Below are 21,775 nucleotides of genomic sequence, written 5' to 3' on the forward strand. Positions count from 1 at the left end.
GATTGAGTTACATCTGGTATAATTAATTGGTACTCATACAAAGAGATATTATCTCATACATGGTATGTACACACGCACACAACGCGGCTCGGTTCCTACTCTGGGACCGTTCTCGTGAGGGCCGCGCCATTGCTGTGAGCAGTCGGTGTTTGTTTATACAATTATTTAAAATATCAATGTGACAAGTGACAACCCTGCGCCTGGCGAGTTTAGCTACCGTGCGTTCCTAAATGCCGAGAGTTGGACTACTGCTCTCTTTATATATGTATACTATGCTACTAACACGGCCAAGCAAGAGGTTTTATTAGGATAAGGGCCTGCCTCTTCAGATATTTTATAAATCTATATCATAGTAGTCTTATTAAACTACGAATCTTTTTGGTGTAGGAATATTGTATGTGTATTGATTGTTAATTGTAGGTTATGATAATGTTCAGTATAAAAAAATAATTGGTATTTTTTAAAAAATAGAAAAAATTCGATCACGAGGCGTGATTCGATAATAAATTTATAAAGAAGTTAAATGGTATAAAGTCAAAATATCAAATTCAAAACTATTGATGTTAAATGAGCCATAAGAACAGGAAGTAAGGGTTGGTTCTTTTTTGTTTTGAATACATTTTAAAACTAAACTAATTATTTTGATGGCTTTTTATAAGATAGTTTTTCCCTAAAAGTACTCTACTAAGTGGACGAAGCTGAGCGCTGATGTAGTATATATGTATAGTTGTACGCTAGTATTTCATAATACCGTTATCTATATTTATTTTAAAGAATACTGTTTTTTTAGATGCCAGCTAAAGTCCGGTCGCGGAGCAGAAAGAATTTCGTACAATGACCTCTTTACCTACTGACAGTGGTCACAAACATTTTTGAATGAAGTGCAGTTTACATGAAATATTTGGAGGAGAAAATGTTTTTTACTAATTTATTAAATAAATGTCCTTTATTCATTTACAATACTTATTAGTTAGTTACATTTTAACTTTTTCAATAACAACGATATATTATATAAAAAAAAGTGTTCGTGTACACACATAAGAAGTGAAACTTCTTTATGACCTTATTTTTCAAAAAATAATTTACTATGTAAGTACAATATTACAGAAATACGTTAGTCTAACACGCGTTTTCGACTTAGGCGGATTTTGATTGGACATAAAGAGTTTGAGGTTTATTCTTATAAATTTTGAATTCACAAAATCATAATTGAACACCTGACACCAATCAAGCAAACACAAACCTTACGCTCTCAGGTTAAAGGTTTACAATCCCTAAGGACGGCGGTCATTGCACCTGTGCGAGCAAGACACATTATTTTTACAAGGGAGTGACAGTGACAGGTAATAACAGGTTAATGTACGAAATTCTTCCTGCTCCGCGACCGGACTTTACACGTGAAATGCCCCTTAAATAAGATGTGTATTTCCACGATTTCTTTAATCTGATATATCGTGAAGAATCCTATTTTTACACTCAAAGAGGTCCAAATAATTAAAATATTAAAACGTAATTTGATATAGATAAACTCAGATAAATGACAAAATTTATTGATAAAATAATTTTATCTAATGTTTTACATGCAAATTAAAATGCACTATATTTTTCTATTGTTACACATTCAATTGTTTACAATAATTATTTTGTTATATAATTCGATATAACATTTTATTACTAATGACAGTCTAATTCATGTATGAATACAATTCAAAATTGCTTCTGAAAGTAGATAAAAGCATTATTTTACAATTAAAAAATGTTTATAACGTTGTGTATTTCTTATCTGTGACGTCATTTATATGGCAACCCTTTTAGACTGTTGGAAGAAAACAACAAAGTTGGAAGTGTTGCCTGATATAAGGCATTTAAAGGCCACTAACAGACTGACAAAATGTCTGACTGACTGACTAATCTAGTTCGCTTTCTGGAAGTATTCCTTGCTCTCCTTAGGATTAGGTTTGATTGTATCCGCGTTGCTTTCTGGGTTCCAGTTAGCGGGGCACACTGAAAGATAAAGTTGAATTAAATTAAACACATAGAAAACTTAACAAACTCCAAGGGAGGATTCATCTATTTTATCTTAGTTAAAATAGCTGAAAATTTACGCCTACAAATAATCAAATACGCTATCAAGGATCACTATCCAAACCAATGACTATGCTAAATGACGTTCAGTCAAGACGTTGAACGTAACATTTATTTATTGGTACATAATTAAATTAAACAACTTGTCGAGTTGTTCTTTAGTCATTCAATTAAATAGCAGATTCTGGCGACATGTATATTTTTGGCATGCCCCCGACGTCTGTACAGATTTTGTTTTATAAGGTGTCGTTGTTATCATCTGATAAGCTAATGCGATTATTTATGCAAATCATGTTTCTATGTAATATACAGGGTGTCCCACTGTTGGTATACTAAGCTCAAAGGAGGTTATAGTTTTGCATATGCTGAGTACGTAAAAAATACTTATAAAATTCCAGACGCAATTTTTTTCAAATAGATGAATTCTTAAAACTCTATGTTGTACACCTTTTAACAAGCAACCCGCCCAACTTTGCCGACAGCACGTGAGCTATCGTTTAAGATTATGTTTTCATAGACAAAATGCTCACATTAGAGAAGCGGTATATGCCGGCTGCGCGAAGCTAGAGAAGAAAACATGGATTTTCAGGAAAAATTTAGCAAAATATTTTTGACGTAATTTTGTTGTTTAAGTATTTTTTACGTGATCAGTGTATGCTTAACTAAAAGTCCCTTCGCGCTTAGTATACCAAAAGTGGGACACCCTGTATAATTGTTATTAAATTTTTCGACACGCTATCATTAGCTTCACCTGTATGTTTGTATGTAGCGGACACCTTTAGACTCAATTTTGACCCACATTCAGTACCAGCGTAAGGGCCCCTGACACACGGGGAGAAAATATTGTGGCGCCCACTTGAGGCAAGAGACTCCAACTTCAGACCTTGGCGCCCCCCAGAATTTGTCGCCCTGGGCCATCGCCCCATCACGCCCCCCCCTAAGGCCGGCACTGCCCACATTAAATGGACAGATTTAATTCCAACTTTGTACCATGATCAAGGATCGGTGACAATACAAAAAAATGTATATATGTTTGTTATTATACAAAAAAATCATGGCTTTGAACGTTTAGTTTTCAAAATATAAACAACACACAACAGTTGAATCTAGTAGGCATTTGATATATTTTAATGCTAAATATAAATATTTACTTTTACAACATTACTTCCCGCAACAAAATTAGGCAGGCAAAAATAATCGTTATTATTTAATGTGCCGTTATCATCTTCAGAATTATTATATACAGTGTGGAAATTTTCGATGGGCCCTGGAGGGAAAGTACTTGAATACTGGAGAGACTCGCGTGACGGTCGGCTGCCGAGTAGATACCTACTCGGCAGCCGCGATACACGCGACATGCACTACACAGACCAAAAAGTTTGAGACGATGTAATAAAAGTTTCACTTTAAAAATTATTTGTACTTTGATGTAAATAGCAGTATCGTATTTATGGATGTGTTTAGTCAACACGGAATTATATTTATTTATCTATACTATTACAAAGAGGTTGCGCTTTGATGTGTTTAGTGAACATTGAATTGTATTTATTTATCTATACAAAGAGGTAGCGTTTAGGGTTGTGTTAATCTTTAGATTTAATTAACTGATTTTGAAAATTCTATAACTAATAAATATAAAGACCCATTACTTGTGGACAACAACCCGGGCGAAGACTACCGGCTAAGCAGCTATTTATATAGTAATACCAGCTGTCCCCACGTAAGCGTGTCTAATTTAAAGTCATTTCATATGAAAACGTAGGTACGCACATTGAGTTACTATGTACAGTCAGAAGCATAAATATATTACCATTTGCAGATTAGCAATAATATCTGTCATAAGAACGGGTTCAATAATATCTGTCTGCCCGTATACAGCAAAAATATCTGACATTAGTAGGCAGCATAATGAAGTGGCATCAAAATTATGTGACGAAAATGTTACAGCAAATAATTGTGACAACCTCTCACGGCATAAATATGTGACGTCAACTAGGAAGCAATAATATCTGACACAATTTTATATTTCTGTATTGTAAAATATAATTGATTCCTCACAAAAAGCATAAATATGTGACACTAGCTTTCCGCCCGCGGCTTCGCCTGCGTCTTCACAGAAATACCGCATAGTTCCCGATCCCGTGGGAATTTTGGGATAAAACCTATCCTAAGTGTTAACCCAAGTTACCCTTTATTTGTCTGCTAAATTTTATTGTAATCGGTTCAGTAGTATTTGCGTGAAAGAGTAACAAACACACACATACACATCCTCACAAACTTTCGCATTAATAATACTAGATTAGTAGGATAGGAAGTAGGATTATAGTAGGACTAGTAGGATAAGATAGGATAGGATTTTAAAAAGGCAAAACGTTATTTATTGAATTAGTGTTATGTTTTTTGCTGGGGTAAGAATATAAACAAAAGACACATTATATTTTGTAAATATTTTTTTTTTTATAAAATTACGATAATATGATAACTTGCCATAATTTTCGATACTCAATAAAATAATAGCAATATTATAGGCTAATTATAGGTAAATGAAAATGAATAACGGAGCAATCGTGTCAAACGCCGCTAACGTCAAATATAACAAAACATGTGACAAAACAATTTCTAAATAATACATGAAGGTTACACTGAACCTTCAAATAAAATAGATCTACCAAAGTGGGCATTCATATGTATAAGTATATGAATACTTTAATTTTGTCATGATATGATATCCTTCTAATATTATAAATGTGAAAGTTCGTGAGTATCATATTGTAAGGATGTTTGTTACTCTTTCACACAAATAAAAGAGAAAATGGAATTTATCACACACATAGAAGGTAACTTGGATTAACGCTTATGAGAGCTTTTATCCTGGAAATCCCACAGGAACGGAAACTATGCGGGTTTTTCTTTGAAAACGCGGGCGAAGCCGCGGGTGTTAAACTAGTAGGATATATGTAATATCTAGACATACAATATGTAGTATACAACGACGGCACATATTAATTAATATGGTAATAATGTTTTTAAACAACGTAGTTAAAATAAAATTTATTTATTTTGTATGAATACAATATTAAATTGAAAATAAAATTGTGTCAGATATTATAGCTTCCTAGTGCTTTTAGTGTGGAATCAACGCAAAATACAGAAATATAAAATTGTGTCAGATATTATTGCCACCTAGTCGGTGTCACATATTTATGCCTTTTGTGAGGAATCGATGCAAAATACAGAAATATGAAATTGTGTCAGATATTATTGCTTCCTAGTTGATGTCACATATTTATGCTTTTTGTGAGGAATCGATGCAAAATATAGAAATATGAAATTGTGTCAGATATTATTGCTTCCTAGTTGATGTCACATATTTATGTTTTTTGTGAGGAATCGATGCAAAATATAGAAATATGAAATTGTGTCAGATATTATTGCTTCCTAGTTGATGTCACATATTTATGCTTTTTGTGAGGAATCTATGCAAAATATAGAAATATGAAATTGTGTCAGATATTATTGCCACATATTTGATGTCACATATTTATGACTAGCGGTCCGCCCCGGCTTCGCCCGTGGTACATATTTCGAAATAAAAGGTAGCCTATGTTCTTTCTCAGGGTCTAAAGATTATCTGTGCCAAATTTCATCAAAATCGGTCCAGTAGTTTATGCGTGAAAACCATACATACATACATACATACATACAAACCTTTCCTCTTTATAATATTAATATAGAAGTATATATTTGTATGAGGAATCGATGCAAAATACAGAGATATGAAATTGTGTCAGATATTATTGCTTCCTAGTTGACGTCACATATTTATGCCGTGAGAGGTTGTCACAATTATTTGCTGTAACATTTTCGTCACATAATTTTGATGCCACTTTATTATGCTGCCTACTAATGTCAGATATTTTTGCTGTATACGGGCAGACAGATATTATTGAATTTGTTCTAGTGACAGATATTTTTGCACATCGCCCCCTAGGCATATATTATTGCTCGTGACTGTACTACGTACTAGAGAGGACATCGCTACTACACTATTTGTAACACAAGTTAGAGTCAATCGTCTCAAACCATATTTTTTTACATTGATTGGTTTTAATTGATAATTTTATTCAAATTTTTTAATAAGATAAACAATAGAGGCAGAATATCTACAAAGCGTATGATCCGACGAGCTTGTCGCACATATTTTCTGATTTTGTTTGTAGTGGCCTCTCTATACGTAGTAATAATACCTCAATGGGTACACAGAAAATATTCATCGACCATTTTAACTCAAACTTACGAAGACACTCCGACCAGCTTGTCTTAAAAATTGATTTCTATTTTAAGATCGTTACTTTTAAAAATGGATTATTCTACAACTACCAGAATTAATTTTAACCAAGAACTACATCGTTTTCAAAATGTCAGAACTATATAAAACTTAAATGGGACTACAAGAGAGGTGTCTCCCGTGTGTTCCTTTTCTTATCTTTCAAATCATCAAAATCGGTTCACCGAGTCTAAATTTCTGAAGTAACACAAAAAAACATCACTTATTAAAATTCAGAAATAATTATTTTCAAATTTTACGTGTCTTTGTCTCCTATTTTTCAGACAGTTTCTTGACTTTAGTTTTGTAACGGTGCATTTTGATTTTAGACCACGAACAAGAGCATTCTTTCGTGATCTTTTAGTGTAAACGAAAACTCATATTCAGTAACAGTAATAGAACATTGCATAGAATCTTTTCGAACGCTCTAAGAACAACGAAATAAGTTGACATAGTGGGGCTAGAATGACCATTCGCTCGTTCGATTTAAATACACCGTAAGTAATTAACATCTTTTGAGCAGTATCATTTCAGTCTTTAAGATAATTATATAATTGTTATCGGCAAATGAAATAATCGTTTTACTGTAGGTTGTTTATGACCATCATATTTAATCTTATCATTAACTTCAATATATATTTATAATATAATTGATTTATTACTTTACGAACATTAATTTATATTGTCATTGTTTTTATATTTAGTGTTCTTGATAACCTTATTATGACTAAACCACCTTTGAATTTTTCTATTTAGTACAAAACGCATGAAAATGCGATGAGCATATTTGAGCTTGTCGCGAATAGACGTAACAGAAGACTGTTAAATTGAATTTTATTACAAATTGAACTTCCAAAACGGCACACTACGCACACACGATTAGGCTTCAACGTAAGATGGAATTCAATGTTATCGTGAGCGAAAAAGAGACAATTGAAGCAAATTGTGGCTATATTTCTCTCGGAGCACTAATAGCCTAATTTCCTAAATCTTTTGTTTTCTTTCAAATAGCATTCGGTCGAGTAGTAAAATGTAGCCATGACGAGGGATTGACGCGACGTTGCCGCACCGCACGACGAACGGCTGACGTGACGTTGTCGCTCCGCACGCCAGGCGGCTAATTAAAGCTATGTTGCCGGTCCAAGCAAACAGTTTCATGCATTCGTTCATTTCAAACATTCGTCTTGCAATTGTCACGTGCATATTACGTTGAAAACACAATTGGGAGATTTTAATTGTAATGTTTAAGTTTTGTTTTGCTAAGTTGCTGCTTATGTACCTGTTTGTGTATAATCAATGTTTTCTAATCATAATTTTACAAAATCCATATAATCAACAAAATTACCTTCTCCATGTTTATCAGCAAATTGGAAAGCTTTCACCAATCTCAATGTTTCCTCCACAGAACGTCCTACTGGCAGGTCATTGACCGACATGTGTCGCAAGATACCATTCCTATCAATGATGAATAGACCTGGAATATAGAGAAAATATACATAACAAATTATAGACGCTTTACTTATCGAAAATTGTAAGAAAGTCACTTTTCTACAGTCTACTAACCCACAGCTTCGCAAATGGGGACAAACTAAATTCCCATGAGTACGAGATGTTTCAGTGTAATAAAAAGTAGCGTATGTGGCTCTCAAGCCTCTATGTTCACTATTTTCAGGATAAAAACATATTTCAGACACTTTTGCGTTACTAATATCAGCCCCCCTAGTCAAGTGGCTTTCTGTTAGCGTAGCGTTCAATAGAATAGACTACGAATGTATGAGATTGACGTAAGCTGTAGATAAACGTATCTACAGCTTACGTCCGCTACGCTACGCTAACAGAAAGCCACTTGACTAGGGGGGCTGGAAAGAAAATATTATATTATTAGCGCCATCTATCGAAAGTTCTTGAAATTAACAAAGCCTTAATGTTAGAATTTTTTTTAAAAATAGAGAAAATTTGATTGATGGCAAGATCACGAGTAACCGAGAGGCTTGGCGTCGCAATAGCAGAAAGACGCTGTTTCGTATCCAACTGCGAATTTTTTCTGTTGTTGAAAAAAAAAATCATTTATAAAGCATTTGAATGCTTAGTATCAAATCTTTATATTATGATTAAAAATAATAATAAATTAAAACCTCTCGGTTACTCGTGATCTTGCCAGCAATCAAATTTTCTCTATTTTTTTTTTAATTCTAACATTAAGGATTTGTAAATTCCAAGAACTTTCGATAGATGGCGCTACTTATTTTCGTGAATAATATAATACTTTATTTCCTGATATTAGTAACGCAAAAGTGTCTGAAATATGTTTTTATCAATTTGAGTTGATTTATACTTTATAGCATAAAACATTTTAATTTTGACTTTATATTTTTTAGTGAGTACTGATGTGAAAAAATATAAGCAATTAAGACAAGTTGAACTACTTAAATACTTTTCACACATGCTGTTATACACTATATAGTTTTGTTTTATTATAATTTTCAATGTACCTATTATACATTCTCCTTCTTATTTACATGACAAACTCAAAAATATATTATTTTTAATAGTAGTTAGTAGTACATCTGGAAAAAGAATCTAAATAGAATGATTATTACCTCTTAATGCAAATCCATCTTCCAATAAAACATCATAGTCCTGTGAGATTTTCTTCTTATAATCGGCCAGTAGAGGAATATCCAATTTACCAAGACCTCCATCCTAGTAAGAAAATAAGATTTAATAATAATATTACATTCTTTTGCATATATATATATATATATATATATATATATATATATGAATATTTTTAAAATAATATACAAAATATGTTAGAATGAAGAATGTAAGAATTTACTAATAAGAATAAACATATATAAGATTGTTGGTGGTATTAAGATTATTGCAAATAACAGTTATTCTGTTAAATAGCTAATATAAAAATATAATAACAGTTATTCTGTTATTATGCTACAACAAAGTTGCATCAAAATCGGTTCAGCAGTTTAGTCATGATAGAATTTACCTACATCTATTCATCCTAACTTCCAAACAAAAAATTAATATTATTGGTATAGAAAAAATGAATATGTACATACATAGAAATCTAAATAACAAGACACTAGAAGTCGTAAGCGTGCGTGACCTTGTCGCCACTCAGGTGATTTTCACAACACCAGTGCATTCGTCACTGTTCAGTTGCTCTGGAGACGTATGAGTGTATACATGGTGTGTTTCAGCGATTCCCATTGCGGAAATTCTTCCACAAGTTGTAATTATACTTATAAAGGAATCATATTTCATCGGAAAATATTTTTTTTTAGAAATAATGCCGTTTTTCCTTAAAATTATAGAATATTTACAAGTATTACGAGTGTCACCATAGTAATCGAAATAACAATGAATGACACAGTCGACCATTCTTATTATCACGTTTGTTCGTATTGGAGCAAAAAGTCTCATATACTTAGGGATGTTATTCTAAAATAAACCCTAAATTCGTGCGTTAGGATACATATTCAAAAGCTTAATTTAATAGTTAAGTTAGTTTTCACTAAAATCAAGTTGTCCAATAAAAGGCATAGTTTACTTGTTTGTAATGTTTAGCCATTGTTTAGGTTTCGGTTTGAATGTGTTGATTTTGGCGACAGCGGTTTTCATACGAATTATGACATTATAGCACTTCTATGTGTCTTGTTATTTAGATTTCTATGGTACATACCTTCCTGGGTGTATTGACCCAGGCAAGATGGCTGAATTCCGAGTCTGTTGAAACACCAATCACTTGACAGTCAATGCTTGTAAAGTCTTTTGATCTGTCACTGAATGCAATCAACTCTGTAGGGCAGACAAAGGTGCTGAAATTGTAGAAATAATAATTATTGAATATTATTATATTAACTGGACTTGCCAATTTACTATTCCAGGTTTATATAATACTAGCTTTCCGCCCGCTTTGTCTAAAACATAATAAATTATATACTAAAACCTTCCTCTTGAATAACTCTACCACTGCATCAAAATCCGTTGTGTAGTTTTAAAGATTTAAGCATACATAGGGACAGAGAAAGCGACTTTGTTTTATACTATGTAGTGATTATTACAAAAAAATTCAAAGATGTAAATGGTCTGCTGCCTGTTTTTATGAAAGCTTAGAAGACTATGCCATGGATATCGATGCAGTCTTTCAAAACAGAGAGCATGCTTCTCGAGGAAGTTTTAGTATACAATTTGTTTTAGACTAAGCCGGTGAAGTCTTAGGTGGAAAGCCTATACTCACAAATCTAATGGGTAGAAGACGAGTACAACATATTTGCCTGAAAAATCTGCTAGTTTCAACTGATTGAATTCTCCATTAACTACAGCTGTGGCTGCAAAATCAGGAGCAGGCTTTTGTACTCTTGGGACAAATGCTGCACTAGCTGAAAACAATTTTTTACAAAAAAAGTGGGTTTTTAGATAGTTATCCCTTTATTTTAAGTTATTATTTACCAATGTGAAGTGAGGTATATCATTTTGTAAGTATTATGTTGTTTGACTTCTAGTGAACATGGAAAATGATCTAGTTGGTAACGTAAGAAATATTATAAGATTAAGGACGGAATAAAACAAGATTGACACAGTTATGTGTAAGATACAGAACCAGTAAAATTTCTACTAGAAATTCTAGTTCAAGTTATGTAAAGTAAGTCTGACTGGTTTCTGACTTGATCATGCTTCTAAATTTATATTAATTATTAATACACGTATTCCAGGAAGTGTATAATTCATAGGATTCTTTTGCCTGTCTCAAGATGTACGAAAGTAAAATTTTATTCAATCAATTAAAATATGCTAAAGATCAGGAGGTCATTCGAATAATTATGAATTCCAAATTGTATGAATTATGTAATATCTAGGTACTTACTTGTGGAAAAACTATTTTTTGTTATGGATACGGCCGGTGTGAGAACCTAAAAGAAAACAATATTGTTATATAAAGTACAAGTTATGTTACTAACAGTATAATGATAAAATGTATTACTTACTCGTCGAATACATTGCTTAACAAAGAAGGACATTTTTCAATTTTAAGAAATTAAATAAAATGGAATTCTCTGGTAATTCAATGAACTGCGAAACCTGATTATGTCAAAATTAATTAATTAAACTTCACTCTTCAGCGTTTCAAACTTCAAAGTCATGTTAAATTTGCTGTCACAGAACGACGTTGAATGACTGTGTCAACCGAGGTGTCAACCAAGTGTCAACTGTCACAAAAACAAAAATAGGTTGCCATCGCCAAAAACAAAAAGTATTTAGGATTTTAATTTATTAAAGAAATAATTAAAACAAGCGGCATATTTCAAAATGGTTTAACTAGAAGAAAGGTAGATAGTAAATAAGTAACCAGAATTACCCACGAATAGAAAAATGGCCTGGTATTTTTTCAGTTAAAACGCAGTTAGAACTTTATTAGATTAATTATTATTAAGTAACTAATCTTTTATAGTGCTATTCTAACTTAATATAAAAAATACCTATACAATTGGATTGTTATTTTTGAAATAACAAAACTCAAGTGGAAGTTTAACAAAAAAACAAACAAACAAGTGGAAGTTTATTAATGATTGTCGCTAAAATAATTGCGCATGATCAAGCGATTATCATTAATTTGTAACAACACTCGTCACTCAATTCGGATTAATTATATAATATATAACAGTAATAAAAAAAAATTCATTGTATCGTAATTTCATTAAAATAGGCACCAATCGCTTTTAATATGAATTGAGTCCGTTTTAAACCCCTGTCCAAACTTGCTATTTACTAAAACAACAAACAACGCCTAGTTTACATAATATTCAACCATTTTACTAATTAGCTAACGTTTCGCTGTTTGAAATGCACTATTAAATTAAACTCTAAACAGCACTAACATAACCAAACTCATTACATTTGCGCCTGTGAATGAACTCGCGTGAAATTACGGATAAGTTAATGTTTTGGTGAATTATTTTGAAATGTTTTGTTAGTAGATATTTTGATGCTTAATTTTATACTCGTCTTTTATACTCGAATGAACTCGCGTGAAATTACGGATAAGTTAATGTTTTGGTGAATTATTTTGAAATGTTTTGTTAGTAGATATTTTGATGCTTAATTTTATACGAAAGAAAGAAAAATACTGTACTCTTTTTAATAAAATTCAAAACATGGCAGTACTATACCCACTAGATGACAGAAGATATGAACGAAAACAGATGTTTTATTGAAGGATCAAGGAGAAAAAAATTAACAAAATTAAATTGCCTCTTTTATGTACTCTGAAGTCTGATTGATATATTATTATGTACACATGGACCTAATGCATGTACTTACAGCAATCAATACGTAATAAAATATAGAAAGATACTTACAAGTAATTTACAGAACATCTTATTTATCTTCAATAACAATTTCTTGCCATTTAAATTAACGAACTTAACCGAATCACGAATCTTATTTATTCACTCGATCTGATTGCGAGGAAGGCATGAAGAGTTATCGAAAGGTTTAAACAAAGTTTAATGAATAACTGTCAAAACTTTGCTCCACCCGACGTTTATCAAATTGCCTGTGCTTATCAAAGTAGGTACTTCTGATTTTGCTAAAGCAGAACTACACTGAACTTACTCATATTGAACTACATAACTTCTGGATTTCATTGAGCATATTAATTAATTGCATTCAATTTTCTCTATAACAAAGTTTAGGTAGGTATGCTTATGGTCGCTTTAGTTAACACAAGGATGACTTATCTAATATTAAAATGATTTTATACATACTAACATGTTTTAGTACCTAGGTTTAATAATTGACAGTGACCCATGCATCAATCTTTTAAAGAAAGCTAAATAATAGTTATAGTTCAGGATACATCGACCATTTTTGCACTTGATTACTATCAAGCTAATTTTCCGTGAGTAGCTTTATTTTGATGAGACGCCCAATAATTTCCTGTACGAAACTCTCAATTGTGGTAGCTAACAGAGGTAACAAGGATAAAATGTTTTGATTTGATGGTTCTCAAATATTTATTACGCAATTTGTAGGACAATATGTCTGTTGAATTACATAAATATGAACTAAATGGAGACAAAAAATCTGCTGGTTAGTAATCATCTTAGATGACCTCGATAACTATACACATTGGAAAGATGGGACTCTTTGATCAAACCATAGATTTTGTAGGACAAATATTTTTCGAATAATTTAGATACATAATTATCTTGAACAAAAAAAATTCAGTTAGTAATCATCATCAAAATAAAGCTACTCACGGAAAACTAGCTTGATAGTAATCACGTGCAAAAATGGGCGAAGGATCCTGGACTATTAATATGTATAACATTCAAATTATATTAATCAGTGCGAGCCGTAGAGCCGTCGAGTATTATTAAAATTAAATGACAATGGCAACATAATGTCAAATAAACACTGTTTCGCTTGGAATTGTTTTTGCGCAAATATGGTTCATTAAGTTTAATTATTCAAATGCAATCCTAGTGATGCATTACAGCCGGTGTAGTGTTGAATAATATTATAATAATGCAGTATACTATTTGTTCATCTAATAATAAATAAAATAAATAAAATAAAATAAATAAATAAATGTGATGTGTGTAAACATGAAATAAACTACTTTGTTACAAATGTTGGTATATATCTAATGTAATGTTCACACAAGTCTTATGTAAAGTTATTATAGGAAGTAATTTTAGTAGATAATATATTTTAATTTTGCCTTCAAAATTAATAAAAAAAAAAACAAGAATACAGTTAACTTTCAAAATTTAACAAATGGAATAGAAACGTGTAAAAACCACGTTGGAAATACTAATGCTGCTCTGCTTTGGATTTCAAATCTCTTCTGACATCTGACATTAGATTTGAACGCTGAAAAAATGACAGATGTTATTTTGTATATATTATTGATATTGTGATACCTAATATTATAATAATTCATCAATCAATCATTGAATAACATTTATACCTTTTTAATGAAAATGGTTGCAAAGTTAAGATATTTATACAAATTGCGTCCAGAAACTGAAAAGTGTATTGAACGGCCTTTTGAACGTCAAACATAAAATTGTACTAGCAGCATGCCTTCAATTTGGGGTGATCAGTCGGGTGTGAAGGGTAAAGGTGGATGTACATTTATACTGTCTTTGACTTGATTGACACTGGATTGATCTGGCTATTCTGTTTTTTTTTTTGTAATCGTATTGATTGTGGAAAAATTGTGTTAAAACAAAGCGTTCGGTTGGTTAATAAATTATTCGCATTATAATTTTTGGTTACCTATGTGTACTTATCTTGAGTTTATTTAAATGAAAAAATATAGCCATATTTTTTTTTTTGAAAAGATGAGTTTTCTACAAATTATCTGCATTGAAATGTTTGTTTATTTTCGAGTTTATGAATTAATGATTAATGTAGATTATTAGAAACTTGAGGGTAGGTATACGTGATTTGTTTTGAAATTAAGGGTATTATCATATTTAACTAAATAGTTACTACGTAAGTATTACGCTCTCATGTCTATAAAAATATATCTCTATACTTCATTAATTGTATACCTATATTTAGATAGATATAATTTCCTAAAATAGTTGTGGCAGTCAGTAAATATTCCTTCCCCATTAAAATAAACAAAAAATTACAAAAACAATCAATAATAAAGTGAAAATACTCCTTTATTCGAACAGAATGAAGTACTTTGTTCATTCAAACGTGACGAGAAAAGTGAAAATGACACATGACATTCTCAAATCTGCTTTCCTACATCATATTACTGGTTTCAGATACAAAAATACATTTTTATAACTAAGTTTATTACATTTATTACAAAAAAACTTCAAACTGTAATCATTTGTTTCACGACAGTTCAACAAAACATTTTTGAAGTGAAACTTCTTTATTGGGGTTGGATAAAAATTAGTATAACATTTTTTCGTTACGCGTGACATGCGTTTCCGTTACGCGCCATGTTGTTCTTATCCCTACCACGCGTGATTCGACGTATTTCTGTAAAGTTGCATATATAGTAAACTAGCTTTCCGCCCGCGGCTTCGCCCGCGTTTTCAAAGAAAAACCCGTTCCCGTAGGATTTCCGGGATAAAACCTATCCTATGTCCTTTCTCAGGTATCAAAATATCTCTATACCAAATTTCATGCAAATTGGTTCAGCAGTTAAGGCGTGATTGAGTAACAGACAGACAGACAGAGTTACTTTCGCATTTATGATATTAGTATGGATTATTTTTTGAAAAATAAGGTCATAAAGAAGTTTCACTTATTACGTGTGTACCTACACGCACACATTTCATTTTACTACCGAACTTACTATGAATCACTGTTTGTAGTATGTTATAGGAACCAAGTAGTAATATACAGTAAAACGGATATAAAATGGTACCTACATACTTAAAAGGTACCAATAGGTAATATCTATAGATAAAATAGTGATCTATTTCGTAATATAACGTTTAGATATTTCTGCAGACAGATGCAAACAAAATCGAACTATTTGTAAGCCTAACGAATCTATTGACGTTAGGTGATTACACTGGCAACCCAAAAGCGAACATTCTACCCAAATCGTTAGCAAGGCTATTCAACTATTTTGATAAAAAATAACATATAAAAAAAGGTCAAGCCTTTTTGGAAAAGTTTGGTTATTCTGTGACGAAAGAATGTTATATATACGTAATAATAATTATAGATTGACTATCCCCATAAAAATTATTTGTTACTCTATATTATGGTAAGTACCTATTTGAAATACATGAACAGATCATGACATGATGACCCTTTAAAAATTATTCTATTGAATTTGAATAACCAATCTATTGAATAATTTTATTGTCAAGAATCTTAATACTAATAAAAAGGCGAAAGTTTGTAAGTATGGATGTATGGATGTATGGATGTTTGTTACTCTTTCACGTAAAAACTACTGAACCGATTACAATGAAATTTAGCACACATATAGAGGGTAACTTGGATTAACACATAGGATAGATTTTATCCCGGAAATCCCACGGGAACGGGAACTATGCGGGTTTTCCTTTGAAAACGCGGGCGAAGCCGCGGGCGGGAATCTAGTAAATACATAATAAATTCATACACACATCCGATATTGGCTATAATTTCAAAGGAAAAAGATCAGAATATCAGAGTTCTTCCTAATGTGACCCAAGGGCCCGTAAAATTCAGGAAACCGTATAACTTATTTGAAATAATTTAGAGGGAAATGGAATATGAATTCAATCTTCTAGGATTTAATTTTACTGTGAACTCATGACAAATTTTAATCCTGTTTCACGTTACATTTTAATAGACTGCGTTTTAACCATAATTTGTTTTTATATGGGTTTTCATAAGCGTGATTCTTCATAAAATATTATGACTGACATTACGTGCTAAAAATTTATAAATTTTATTTATAACTATACGTAATATTGGTTAGAACTTTTTTAAGGATTCGATTTATAAAATAATTGATTCAAAATTAAAGAATTTTGTTATTAATTACCCTAGTTTAATATTATGAAGGTATTTTTGGAAAGCGTTAGCCTGGCCAAGTTATGACGTATGAACTATGAACTACAATGTATGTAGGTCAAATCAAGAATTTAAATAAAATCAACATATCCAATACTATAGAATACTTTAAAATATTCGCATTGGTTTTCTTAATTCTTAGGGTTATGGTGTTCTAGTTTTAGGAGTTAAAAGACTAGCAAAGTGAGTTATACCTACCTTTGATGTGAGATTTTATCTACTTTTCACGAAGTTAGCATGTTCGAAGAAAGTTTGCTTCTCTTATCTTTAAAAAGTTTGTATTGATATGATATCGATCGAATCAACTTGAAGGGAAATAATAACTGAGGATAAATTTAACACACACACGCGTTCTTGCTAAATTATAAGAACCGGGTAGTGTTCAAATACGTGATTCCGTATAAACGGTTTTATGTTTGATTTATTATCTATCTAATGATAAATAAGGATTTTGATGAAGATTTGCTTTTGTGAAACTAATAGTTACGTTTAAAACGTCGTATTAGGTAACCTTATGACCATATTATATTCGAGAAGAGTTATTTCTTTTTACCAAACATGTATAAATGTCAATCACACATATAGTCGACTTAAGTGTATATTAAAATGCGTAGCGTCAGCATATTTTTCATAATTTATTCCAAATGTTTGACCCTACTTTAGACGGCGTTAATTGCCGCTAAATATTCAAGAAGTTAGAAAGTTCCTGGCTTGTAAAGTTTTAAGCAAATTGCGCACTCACTCGGATACCCCAGGTTAACTTTTGAGACTAAATAAATGTGATAATTTATACGCTTCGATGAAATTATGAGCGTTCAGTCTGGTAAGTATCTATACGAAAATAAGCACGAAATATTATTTCCTTAGTATTAATGATTATTTGGTGGGCTGGACTTTGTACTGTTTTTATTCATTGTTTCAAATTGGTTTATTTTGATGCTAGTAGCAAAGATGTTAGCTGTATTCGTTTTAAACACATTCTTTCCATAATACTGTATAAGTGTAAGAGCTTAGTATATTTTAGTTTTTACAGTGAATATTATGTGTAGTATAAAAAGTTCTATAACACTCTCATTAGGTTTTATTTTCGCAATAGCATTTGTCAAAAATATAATATACTGTTGTTTCATAAAGCTTATCAAAAGTGATTGATCTCGATGTATTAAAATGAGAATATGTTTATTTAAATATAAAAGTTCATATATAAATAGGAATGGAAATCATGTCAAAGTAATGAACCCAAAAGCCACATGGCATTTATAAATTGTCTGAATTGCATATATTTGTTAAACAGGACGTTGAATTAAACAGGGAAATTTACGAGAGTTTGGCCCATGTTAATATTTTTAGGTTGATTGGACGCGTCTGTGTGTCTGCATTTATTCTTATTACTTTAATTTACTTTATAACTATAAAACTTATTAATAAAGAACATAATTAATTCTTTATAACCCATATTATGACCATATTGATAAATCAACTAGCTTTGGTCCGCGGTTTTACACGCTAATATTGATCATTGGTCATCACGCTCATGATGATATATTATAGCAATATGCTATAGTCCATTTATGGAGGAAGTATATTATATAGCCTTCCTCGATAAATGGATTATTTAACAGTGAACAAATTTTTCAAATCGGTCCTGATGTACCTGAGATAAGCGTGCTAAAGCTAGCAAACTAACAAACTCTTCAGCTTTATAATATTAGTTCAAAAACAATATGTTCAGTTAAACTTAATTATATAAACACTGAATTATGTATTCAATTTAAATAAGAGGGTAGTTGAAAATCTACATTGATGAAACAACGAGGTCGCGCAGGTGGAAATCCCTTTGAATATTCATGGCGTTAAGTGATTTTTATAGGACTATAAACCTTTTATTCGTTCCATATATTTGACGTGTTGAAAATGTGAAAATTACTTTGATGGCGCGAGGACGTTACCACATAATTTTGTTCGTAGACGTCGTGTAATGTATATTACGTAAGATTATTGTCTTTTTCGCTAAAGGGGCTATAGAAGTCTAAAATAAAAATTTAATTCGAAACAATAGTTTCTGAGCTTAGGGCATTTATTTAAATATCTTCAGCTTTAATACTTTTAATAGTACTAACTCGGTCAACGCCGTCATTAGGTACAATTATTTTAAATTATTTTCGTCTATCAAATAACTAGAAAATTAACTTGAAATTATTCAATATAGTATGAACAGTGTAAGTTCAACACGAAACATCTGCAGTATTTGACTATAAGCTACGGAATCTTAGTCTACGAAAATCTGCTACGCGATAGCTACGATGTGCTACGTGCTACATACAAGTTTTTGGTGTAGCACTATCTACAAACTATGCTTGTTTGAACTATTTAGTTGGTATATTTTAGACTAGTAGTTTGATTTATTGTAGTTGAATGTATTTTTTGAGAAAGATGTATGATATTATATCGTAAGCTTTTTAATACATAAATCTCAGTACCATAATTTCTAATGTGTACCTTTTTATTCCAAACGATAATCTCAGGGGAATTTGAGTCACTCGTTTGTGACCACAAACGAAAAAGGAATCCTCTTACGGCGATTGTTTTATTGTTATGTAACTATCAGTCTTGCCTTTTTATAGAATCATATCGGTGTATACTCTTACTTATGTCAATGCAAAATATTTTTAAATTATAAGGAAATGATAACCCAGAGGGTTTGACTTTCATCTGTAGACCGTATAAACTTTCGACAATATAACATGCCTTTGTCGTTGCAACGTAAAGAAGATAAAAAAAGCTACTGAAAAAAAACGCCGTATTATTTTTACCTAGGAAGAATGTATTAGAATAAAAAATGATGTAGAATAGAAAAAAGTTGTCTTTTTCCTTTGAAATAAAATGGCTATTCATACGTATATAAAAATACAAAGTCCGAAATTAGGCTTTACACCGGCGACTTTTCTTAAACAACTGTCTAGAACGGAAGGAAATACGTCATTACTTTAAACTAATATCACAATATAAGCTTTGCCCATCAAAAGCTTTGTGCCAGGGCCCATTAGTGAACAATACTCCTTTGACACCTAGCTTTCTTTGTAACTATCGGTTATTCAGGATCGTATTACGTCCATTTTAAAGTTAGACGTTAATTTTAAGAGTTTTATTATTAGGTAGGTTTTATACGATTGTTTTCTTGTGGATAAGTACTTAAAAGTGTTTTTTTTTACTTAACGATTGCAAATGTTGCACATGTAACATTAAAAATAGATTATTTTATTATAATTGCTTCCTAAGGACACAATATTCTATGAAATTAAACATATAATAAATACCTAATCAAATGTTATATTAAATTATATGTTATTAAATTTTTTAATCAAATACAAAAATATGATACTAATAATTTTAAATTATACCCAATTAACATATTCGAGACGAATCAAAGGTGTTCACAGCCATTTCCCAAACTCAATTTGTATCTAGACACGCGGCAGCGTGTCAAGCCGAGTTCAAGCGAAGAGAACTGGCGAGCAGCAGCCGTGTGTTAAAACATTATCATGACATAGAGCTGATTTGATGATGGAATCGGAAGGTGGCCATAGGAACTCAGTAATATATTGACTCAACTTTATCGAGATTGGGCTCGTTTGATTCGTGTTGAAAAATACACTAAAAAGTATAAAATAAAAATAACTGCGTTAAAAACAACCGACTTCAAAAACGGAAAAGTAATAAATAAAAAAGATTTGATATTATTAATTACTACATATTATTTAGATGTGCTATTTACTAAAAAGGTTTGATGTCGGTGCACGGGCTAAATACTAAGTGCTTAGTTTTTGGCACCGACTTCAAACCTATTTAATAAATAGCACATCTAAATAATATGTAGTAATTAATAATATCAAATCTTTTTTATTTATTACTTTTCCGTTTTTGAAGTCGGTTGTTTTTAACGCAGTTATTTTTATTTTATACTTTTTAGTGTATTTTTCAACACGAATCAAACGAGCCCAATCTCGATAAAGTTGAGTCAATATATTACTGAGTTCCTATGGCCACCTTCCGATTCCATCATCAAATCAGCTCTATGTCATGATAATGTTTCATCGCTATCCAATTTACATACGTATACAAAATTTCAGCTCAATCGGTTACCGGGAAGTGAATCAAAGTTACTTGCTACATTTCAATTAAGTCATCGAGTACAGACAAAAATGCTCATAAAATAAAAACTACTGGGCCTATCCGAATAAAATTTTTATGGGACCAATTCGACACCATCCCGCATCGAATAAAAAAAGAATCACGTAAATCGGTTAAGAAACCTCGGAGTAATCGGTGTACATACATCTAAAAAAAAAAAAAAATTATACCGGCCGAATTGATAACCTCCTCCTTTTTTTCGAAGTCGGTTAATAATAATAAATAAACCATACAGAGAAACCGCAAGAAAAAATAAAAAAAATCGTACATAAAAAGTATATTATATTCATAAAGTAAATCAAATTTGCAGAGTAATTTTCTCTACAAAAAGTAATGATATCCCACCAAAAACATAAATGTAAAAATTGGAGCCGAGTTCAATCGTTGACTTAATATGCCAAAAAAAGAAATGAGATCTAAATGTGTGCCAAGTTCTGCAGACAGTCCAGAAATGTATTTACAAAGATGTATTAAGTTCTTAGGTTGACTGAAAACTCAATTGTTTTATTTTCCCTTAGAGAACAATGTTTATTCCAAAATATAACTTTTTTAATTTGAATAATATAATTATTTTCACAAAGCAAACAACTAATGACCTAT

General features: G+C 31.3%; 1 protein-coding gene across 1 annotated transcript; it reads right to left on the reverse strand.

The window, feature by feature from the left end:
* Positions 1-1,534: 1,534 nt before the first annotated feature.
* LOC149477971 (peroxiredoxin-2-like) lies at positions 1,535-11,536 on the reverse strand. The gene is made up of 7 exons (XM_089709687.1): positions 11,422-11,536; positions 11,301-11,346; positions 10,674-10,815; positions 10,116-10,251; positions 9,013-9,115; positions 7,758-7,886; positions 1,535-2,004 (listed from the first exon to the last, which is right to left on the reverse strand). The coding sequence occupies exons 1-7, from the start codon at positions 11,452-11,454 to the stop codon at positions 1,913-1,915; spliced, it is 681 nt and encodes a 226-aa protein (XP_089565813.1). The 5' UTR covers positions 11,455-11,536; the 3' UTR covers positions 1,535-1,912.
* Positions 11,537-21,775: the final 10,239 nt, after the last annotated feature.

This window comes from Colias philodice, chromosome 23 (genome assembly GCF_061535455.1).
Source record: "Colias philodice isolate Cphi_HAF_F1 chromosome 23, ilColPhil1 Martin Lab GWU primary, whole genome shotgun sequence".
Classification (NCBI taxonomy): domain Eukaryota; kingdom Metazoa; phylum Arthropoda; class Insecta; order Lepidoptera; family Pieridae; genus Colias; species Colias philodice.

Bases quoted from the DNA above. Each gene is read 5' to 3' on its own strand.
- LOC149477971 (XM_089709687.1), bottom strand. From the start codon at position 11,454: ATGTCCTTCTTTGTTAAGCAATGTATTCGACGA. The intron at 10,252-10,673 runs GTGAGTATAGGC...CTACAATTTCAG, and splicing joins GTCTTCTACCCATTAGATTT to CACCTTTGTCTGCCCTACAG. The intron at 2,005-7,757 runs GTAATTTTGTTG...TTTATCTTTCAG, and splicing joins TGCTGATAAACATGGAGAAG to TGTGCCCCGCTAACTGGAAC.